The sequence below is a fragment of the Zingiber officinale genome, unplaced genomic scaffold (genome assembly GCF_018446385.1).
Source record: "Zingiber officinale cultivar Zhangliang unplaced genomic scaffold, Zo_v1.1 ctg79, whole genome shotgun sequence".
NCBI classification, from domain to species: domain Eukaryota; kingdom Viridiplantae; phylum Streptophyta; class Magnoliopsida; order Zingiberales; family Zingiberaceae; genus Zingiber; species Zingiber officinale.
This window is the reverse complement of record NW_024589974.1, coordinates 396,778-406,378: the sequence shown is the minus strand read 5'-3', so window position 1 is coordinate 406,378 and position 9,601 is coordinate 396,778. Positions and strand designations below refer to the sequence as shown.

At 38.8% G+C, this 9,601-nt stretch overlaps 1 protein-coding gene across 1 annotated transcript; it reads right to left on the bottom strand.

The window, feature by feature from the left end:
* Positions 1 to 4,608: 4,608 nt before the first annotated feature.
* Positions 4,609 to 9,424, bottom strand: LOC122037776 (probable voltage-gated potassium channel subunit beta). The gene is made up of 4 exons (XM_042597226.1): positions 8,750 to 9,424; positions 6,216 to 6,359; positions 5,567 to 5,731; positions 4,609 to 4,978 (listed from the first exon to the last, which is right to left on the bottom strand). The coding sequence occupies exons 1-4, from the start codon at positions 9,311 to 9,313 to the stop codon at positions 4,865 to 4,867; spliced, it is 987 nt and encodes a 328-aa protein (XP_042453160.1). The 5' UTR covers positions 9,314 to 9,424; the 3' UTR covers positions 4,609 to 4,864.
* Positions 9,425 to 9,601: the final 177 nt, after the last annotated feature.

The following is a 9,601-nucleotide window of genomic DNA, read 5'->3' as shown; positions in this document are numbered from 1 at the left end:
GGAAATATAATAACAAATATAAATACGAATACAAATATAAACAAGAAAGAAATGCAAACTACTAATACGTTTGTTTACGTGGTTCGGAGATAACTTGCTTCTACTCTACGGCTGTCTGTAAGGTGGACGATCCCTCAATCTGTCGGTGGATTAGTCCCTAGAAACTCTGGCTATCTCAAACCTCTTTGTGGGTCGGGTGGAGAAATCTCACCACAACACTCACCAAGAACACTTGGACACAAGAGGACCTTGAGTACTTAGTGACTACTAATTAGGCTTTAAGTAAGTCTAATTTTGTCACCTTGGCCGTCCATCCCAAACTCCTTCTTATAGAACTTGGAAGAAAACAACCCTGCTATTTTACCATTACCAGTCGACTGATCCTTACACCAGTCGTCTAGTGTCAGCCCAACGACTCTCTCAACGGCTCTCTACCAGTCGACTGGTCCATGAACCAGTCGATTGATCCCAGCCATTTCGGACATGAACCTCTTTGTGCTCACCACCAATCGACTAATCCCAGTGCCAGTCGACTGGTACAACCCTAAGCTTAGGGTTCCCCTTCCTGAGTACATTTCTCTCACACTCGGACCCTCACGACTCACTTGACTCTTCTTTGCAACTTTGACCTCTTACCTTCAAACCTACTTCCTTTGGCTCTCGCCCCTCGGATGCATTCAAGCCCGTGGCTCGTCCCCAATATCATCCTTCACGTATGCCTCGAAGTCGCTTCCTTCGGCTCTTGTCCTTGCTGCCTTATCCACGGTCCCTCGGATGCTCCATTCTTCATCGGACCCGAAGCCATCAAGCAGAGTCATATGTGTATTCTGCAAACCTGTACATTCACATATACATATCAAATAACGAAGGTAATCCTAACTTAAACTCTTTGCCCAAACACCAAAACACATGGTCGCACGGACTATTTGGATTACTCCAATAATTACTTTCTATGAAAAATAATTATTTGAAATATATACAGACTTGTATGCTGCCTATACAACCCCTAGAAAAAATTTTACTTTTTTTTTATATTTGGTCTCATTTTATTTACCGTATTTTTGATGTGATCAAAGCGGGAGAAATTATAAGGGTTAAATTAAGGAGAGATTGCAACATTTTGTTTGTACTTAATTGTAAAATTTGTTGTTTTAAAGTTATTTTAAATCATTCATTGATTATTTATCCTAACTGTAACTCGAGTTGATGCACATCAAAAAAGGAGATATTGTAAGTACTCGGGGTAGTTTTGATCTGATCAACCGAGTTAAGTTAGATCTTGTGTATGTTTGATGTCTTGTGTCTAAGTGTGCAGAAACTTATTAACACAAGAAGTCGAGCAGAAAACGCAGCGAGCGAAAAAGATGGCATGGGAAGGAAGTCGACGAGCTCGATGCATCCGAGAAACGAGGAGTTACGGAAGATTACATTAGTGGAGAGAGAAGGATTCGCACAGTAACTCCAATGGATGAGAAGCCGCGGAGGAAGTCTACTCAAGGAGAAGACTAGAGTTGGGTTCAGGTGAGTTCAACTCTAGACTGTCAAAGCATCATTCAAGAGAGCAGAACGAAGAATGATCAATGCTGAGATTGACAATTTGAATGAAGAGTGCTTGAGACGCCTCAGATGGGACTGGAGACACCCCGGATGAACAATAGCCAAGACCCCTCGCGTCAACTCAAGGCACCTCAAATGAGATTGGAGCCATTGTCGCGGAGATAAGTAATGGAGTCCACATCAACCGCATTAAGGCACCTCTATCAAAATTGAGGCACCTCCGATGAATTGAGGCGCCGCCATTCAACAAGATCAGCTGAACGTTAGTAAATTTCTTCCTACTGGAGGCACCCTTGATCAATGGAGACACCCTGAATTACCACGTCAGCAAAACAATTATTTCTACTAGTGCACTATAAATACTGTCCTACAGCTAGGAGTTCAAACAACACATATATTTGCATGTCCATCTTGTTCTTCAAAGTTTGTACTCAACCACTATAAGAGATTACTTTGTCTTTGACCTTAATCGAAGTTCTTTTTTAGTGAACTTTCTACTATCTTAGATTAATAACCAACCAAATTACAATCAAGTAAAACTTTACCTCTTACTTTATATTTTTATCAATTTTTTTTAATTAATTAATTTATATGTCCTTACTAGTACAGCCGTAAGAGAAAAAATGTTCTAATTTAGATTTCAGACTATTCACTCTGGTCTAATCGATCCATCAGATCAACAATTAACTTGAATTAAATTTAAAAGAGTTGGCCCAACTTAATTTGAGCTCGTCGTGAGCTACACTGACTTGACCAGAGCTCCATCTTAAATCGGACTAATCAGGATGACCGAGTCCTAAACCTACCACGTGACACCTGCCACAATTGAAGAAGAAGTTCGTGAAGCCCTTTATCAAAGTTCAGCAGAGAAGCTTGTTCAGGCTTCTAAGGGAAAATAACAAAAACCGTATCACAATCAAAAGTTCGTTAGCGTCTCTGTATAGGTGGTGAAGTAGACTACGATTAGAATTTTCAAATGAAAAAAGGAAGTCGTCTATTTTAAAATCAGTCAACACCGAGATTTAAAAAGAAAAACTTTGTTAGCTAGAACTTTGCAATAATAAGGTTTGAACGTGTAACAAATTGGTCGTTGCCGTCGTTGGTAGATGTGGAATTCGATTCAAATGAAGGTCGTCAAATTCCATTTTTGTCTCTAGTCTCCGCCTTGGAAATTTGGAATGCTTTGCGTGACTGGCTTTTGTTCATACGCTGGCAAAAGCCATCGAATGGGGGATGCTTTATCGGTAGTTGACCCAACCCTGGAGTGTTTGAAATCTTAGGGAAAGACGCTGCCGCCTCAATTAATTTCTCTGGACAACGTTGCACACGCAGGCGCAGCCGCCTTGGGGTTTGGATTAGTCAAATGTCAATTTTGGAGGAAGCAATCGAATTTCGGGTTAGTTTCGATGGCCTCTCTGTGGCGTCGCCACCTACCCTTTTACGATTCGCTGACCGACGTAGATTAGATACGGGGACACCACGTGCTTAATCATCCTTAAACGTGATCATTTATGTTTAATGCAATTAAAAATAATAATAATAAAATGCTGCGTGCTATGTAAAAATAGTATTTAAGAGTAGAGGCATTCAATATTCACTTTCACGGAAATATTAAATATTCACTTTCAAATTGTTTCTTAGATTCATCGTCTCCTAAAACTCTTTTTGAAGACTCATCCGGCAATTTATGAAAGGGCGCACATAAAAATTTAAATTTATCAAAAGACATATACTACTTTGATATTTACCAAAGAGCATATATTTTTAAATGCATTTCCTATTTTATCCTCTTGATAATTTGACTTTTTCTACTATTTTTCTTTTCTTCACTATATTTCTCTCTTCTCTTTCTTTTCTGACGGCAGAAGATAGGAATAACATTAGTCAATTTTTAATCACATTTTAATACATTTGAAGAAGTCAAAATAAATAATGGACACCATATTTGGACTCCTTGTAATTTTAGAAATCCACAGGAACTGAAATGGGTGCAATCGGAACTTTCTAGGTCGATCAGTGAGTTTTGACCGAAACTCACTGATCGACCTAGAAAGCTCCGATTGCACTCATTTCAGTTTCTATGAATTTCTAAAATTGCAAGGAGTTAAAATATGGTGCTCATTATTATTTTTAGCACTCCTAGTGGTGGACCAGAGGTTTTGAAAACTCTAAATCTATTTTTATTTCTTTTTTTTTATTTTTTTATTTTTTTTTGTTACTATGCCTGATATGGGGAGATATCAGGCCCACATTGGGCCTGATATGAAGAGATATCAAGCCCAACGTAGGCATGATATCTCTTCATATCATGCCTAAACAAAAAAAAAAGACACCATATTAGAACTCCTTGCAATTCTTAGAAATTCATAGAAACTAAAATGAGTGCAATCGGAACTCTCTATGTCCATCAGTAGGTTTTGACCGAAACCCACTAATCGACCTAAAAAGCTCCGATTGCACCCATTTCAGTTCCTGTGGATTTCTAAAATTGCAAGGAGTCCAAATATGAAGTCCATTATTTATTTTGGCTTCTTCAAATGTATTAAAATGTGATTAAAAATTGACTAATGTTATTCTTATCTTCTGCTGACAGAGAAGAGAGAGAAGAGAAAGAAATATAGTGAAAAAAAAGAAAAATAATAAAAAAAGTCAAATCATCATAAGAGTAAAATAGGAAATGCATTAAAAAAAATGTGCTCTTTGATAAATACCAAAATAGTATACGTCTTTTGGTAGATTTAAATTTCCACGTGCACCCTTTGGTAAATTGCCGAAACTCATCCATGCAACCAACAAACACATTATGGCAACTCTAATCACTTCGAAACTATTAAAAAATATTAATCAATTCTTTTTAATGAAATGAAAAGAATCAGTTTGACTGAATTTAAATTTACTTATCAGATTTATTCATACTTTGTTAAATTTATGGGCCTTAAGCTATAATCAAACTTGGCTCATGAACATTAATGAGCCGAATTTACTGATTTTTAAAATCAGGGTAACTAAGATCTTGTCAATCAAATAGCGAAGCTTATTCATAAGCATCTGTTTATCAAACAATTATATCTTCTATAACAGCATACCATAATTATCATCTGTATCAAAAGTACAAGATCTTGAAAGATTTTATATTAAACTCATATCTGTAACCAACTTCAATCAATCGAAAAATGCCCAATGAACCGGACACAAACCAATAAGCGTTTAAAGCGCACCACCACCAGGAATTATGATGAAAAACACGAGTCCAGAAATCATGAGTGTATTCCCAGTCCAGTGTACAAACTAGAAGTGGGAGAAGAAATCAACGATATGATTCTTGACGCTTGGGTTTGCTTTGAACAACTGCTTCTATTTTCTCGAGGACGTCAGGTGTCAGCAGCGGAAGAACCTCAAGAGCCTTTAAGTTCTCTAATATCTGAATCAAGACATCATAATGTTGCAATTAAAACCAGGGGCGAAAATATATAAACAGTCATTGGTTACTGAACTGGACATCAAAAAAAACTCAAGTGCGGAGATGATTTTGCTAATGGATGAACAAACAATGAATGAATCAGAGAGGCTACTACTGGCTATCTTAAAGCAATGCAAGTATTGGAAATATGACTTCTCTGAGGAGAAATAGAGTAAAATTGGTTCTCATTAATCCCAGCTTCGAGGAGATATAAAGTACAAGCAATAGAAGAAAACTACATGATCTATTCTTTGATCTCAATCATGTCAAGAATTTGGTTGAGAACGTCCTGTTGGAAATTCAGTGCTATCTGAAGATGAATCTAACACAAATATAATGTTTAAGTTTCTTCCTTTACACTAGGCTCTATATCTTGTTTCAAACTTCTTTCATCTCTATATCATATTTTTTTCAACAAATCATTTTATTTATTTATTTTTTCATACAGTTGATCTGCGGGAAAGGTTCAAGACTAAATATCAACTAACAGGACTTATTTCTCATAAATTATAAATTAATTTCATATGCTAAGCAAGGCATGCCCAATACCTGACTCTCTTTGGTGGCCCCTGTGATTACTGTGGAAACATTTGGATTTGATGCACACCAAGCAATTGCAAGTTGAGATAAAGGAACCTCCAGTTCATCAGCAATTAGTTTCAACCCTTTAACCTTTGCTAGCACGTCATCAATCAGTGATCTGCTAGCAAGATTCTACAGGGCACAAAATTAAGTATGAGATTCCGAATGATCAAAGCTGTTGGAAATTACTGATAGAAAAAGATGAAAGGGTACAAAAAGCAATATCAGTTAAGCAGTTTATTTAAAAGTGGTAGGAGAAAATCCAAATGAGCATGATTGAGTTTTACAATGTAGGCGGGGGAAAATATTGTCATTAAAAGTTAGCTGTTTCTTTGTACAATCCCATGCCCTACAAAACTTGTTAGAATTAATATTAAAACAAAATAAAAAGGCATCTGCAAGGAGGTCAATGATAGCCTTTTCGTAGAACTATATAAATATCAATATAATATTAACGAGAAAATTGCTGATAGATGTTGAACTCAAGTTACTTCCTGATCCTGTCATGTGTAATACATACCTTCAGGAGAATAAAACTCACCAACACTGATCAAGTTAACCAATAAAAAAAAATGCATAGTTGTATTTATGAGTAAATGTACACATTCCATTTCACCTTATAATTGTCAAGAGCAAACCGGCTATCAGAAGGTATGTTTCCTTTACTATATTTTCCAGTCAGCACTCCTGATGCTAATGGACTCCATGTGGTGAGACCCAGGCCATATGTGTCGTACAGAGGGAGGTATTCTGATTCAACCTGTATGAATATTCAAAACATGTTAAACTTAAATTTCACTAATTAAAAAATAGGAAATACCGAAATAGTAACAATATTTAGATCTAAAACATCTTAGAAAGATTGTAGTCAGGTTGTACTTAAGGACTTCACCGATGTAGTCAGTTTCCAATTTTCTCATTTGAATCATTAAGCTTGTGAACAAAAACCCTAAGGCTAATTTTCTCATTTGTATTCAAGCTTGTAAATGCCATTCCTCTTGAACTGAAAATAATGTTATATTTTCTTCCATCTTTATCTTATTCATATAGATTATTCTTCTTGATATATGAGTACACAAAGCTTGTTTCGTCTTTGGAAAATACCACATTCTACTACGAGAGAATTTTCATCACATCTAGTTAATTTTCTTAGAAAAATCTCAATGCTAAAATCTCAGACCATGAAGAGTGAATTAAAAAATCATTTGGAATGGTAACTTTTTACTGCCTTTATTATTGATGAGAATATAGATTTCTTTTCTCATTTTTAGCTTAAGCATGAGGCTAGGTTGTTGGTCCCCATGGTTGTTTTGATGTGATCAATCAAGTTGGGTTAGATCCTGTTTGGTTTTGATCCCTGTGTCTAAGTGTGCAGGAGTTTAGGAGCGCAGGAAGTCGAGCGGAAAACGCAGCTAGCGAAAAGGACAGCACGGGAAGGGAACTGGCGTGCTCGGTGCGTCCGAAGGACGAAAGAGTTGCGGAAGAGTACACCGGTAGACGAAAAGAACGTGCACGACGTTCGAGAGACGAGAAGCCGAGGCGGAAGCCTGCTCGAGGAAAAGGTCGAAAATTGGATTCGGATGAGCCCTATTTCGGTTGGCTTGCAATCACCCAAGCTATCGGGACTTCGGAAGAACAAAAGAAGTCAAAAGGAGCTGGAAAAGCAAGCTAAAGGCGCCCTCAACGAAGTGTTGGAGGCACCTCGACTGCCTACAGGCATGAGGGCGCCCTCATTGCCTTGAGGGCGCCCTCCACATTGTCCAAGGCGCCCTCAACCCAGTCTACTTGACTGTTTCGTAGTTGGATAAAGTTTTATCCAATGCCTCGGCTGGAGGCGCCCTCAACCTCTTGGGAGGCGCTCTCAAGACTCGAGATAGGATTTCCAAGAGCTATATAAAGGCCCCTGGAGCTAGGAAATTAAATATTCAACTCTGTATTCAATTCCTAGCAACGCTTAAGAGCTTTCAGTGTGTAAAAGGCTTCTCCGCCTTCAAAGAAGGAGATTCTGTCTAAGATGTTCAACCGCCTTGGATTAACTACCACCTAGGTTGTAACCAAGTCAAATCCCTAAGTCTTCTTTCTTTCTTTTCTGTTATTTGATTTTATTTTACTATTACTATTTTAAGAGTTGAAAGTACGAGGAGGGTATATTTTGTTTTGCAGGCAATTCACCCCTCCTTCTTACCGGCCCCGCTGCACCAACATAGGCAACTTAAATTGTTACTCTGCCACTAAATATAATCATGTCCTACATCAAATCCATACAAAGTCAAGAAAGAACCAATACCAAGAAAACAAATCATACACAAACAAAGTCTACTTTTGATCATAAAGATTACTCTCAATTCATAAATTCAAATAAAACAGAAAAAGGAAAATAAGCAGTATAATCTCTTGAAGAGTATCACAATTAGCATTCATATATTTTATGGTGGATTGTTATCATCATAACTACTAAAAATAAATTCAGCATCAGCAAAACTTTAAAATAGATAAGCTTAGCATTTCAACTCAAATTCATTACAAAGCTTATCAGCATTAAATGTCAACATCACCTGAAGCCTCATTTATTTCCACCTAACACTGAATTAAATATTATTCATCAACATTAAAGGAAATATATTGAGGATCCAGACTATGTCTATTGTATCCCTGCAGTATCATTCTCTAGGGCAAATTCATTGATCAAATAATAGTCTTGAAAATTATCACACTGTAGAATTCTCACTTGAGATAAACTATAACACGACAAAGTACAAAAATCAAATAGTTTCTCCGGTGATGCATGCTTGTAAAAAGAGAACTGATGTATATGGAACTCCTTTCCAACAGAGCGGTAAATATCTCAGCAATTCATGAGAAAACCAACTCTCTCTCTTTCATTTGACCACTGATAATTAAATCAAATGAGGGGATGAATGAATCAGCTAGCAGTTTCAGCAAATGTCGAAGTAAAACCAGAGATTTTACCACAAAAAGATGATGAAATGGCGCGAGACTTCAGATAGGGCAACAGAAACCTCGAGATCTGACTACTAGTGTATTAAAAGCAGAATCTTTTCAGGCAATAAAAAATCAAAAGTGGCAAATCAAGCAGAGTACTGTATCTACTCAAAACGCCCGAGATTAGATCATATCGGAATGAGTAACCTTGTGGCGGGAAAGAAGGTTGTATTCCGGCTGCTCGACGATGGGGCCGACGAGGTCGAGTCGTTGAGCGACGGCCCAGGCTTCGGTGATTTGCTGAGAGGTCCACTCGGAGGTGCCCCAGTAGAATGCCCACCCCTTGTCGATGATGTGGTTCATGGCGCGGACGGTCTCCTCGATAGGTGTGGCGGCGTCGGGGCGGTGGCACAAGAGGACGTCGACGTACTCCATGTCGAGGCGGCGCAGCGAGGCGCGTGTCCCCTCCACGAGGTGTTTGCGGGAGAGGCCCTTGTCATTGGGGCCGGGACCGCCCCAGAAGAGCTTGGTGGAGATGACGAGATCGGAGCGGCGCCAGCCGAGCTCGCGGATGGCCTGGCCCATGATCTCCTCGGCGCGGCCGTTGGCGTACACCTCGGCGTTGTCGAAGAAGTTGACGCCGTGGTCGCGGCAGCACTGGAGCAGGGCCTTGGCCTCCTTTACGTCGAGCTGGTTGCCGAAGGTGACCCACGCTCCATACGAGAGCTGGCTCACCTTGAGACCCGATCGCCCCAAGTTCTTGTACTGCATCTTGCCCTAATCGTCTTCCTCCTCCTCCGAAGAGATATCCGATCTGCTTCTCGCTTGCTTCTCGCTTACTTCTCACAGGGGAAACACAAACACACACCCACACACACACAATTAAAAATTGAAAAAAAAAAAAAAAAAGGCAAAAAGCGAAAATTTTATTGATGTCTTAATCTGAAGCGATTAGGGCTTAGCGTTCCATTTAGGGAATCAAACCGCTGCAGACTGTAGACGCACATGGAACGGTCTACCCGTGTCAGAAAGTTTTTGTTTGATTGGTTGAAGTAATGT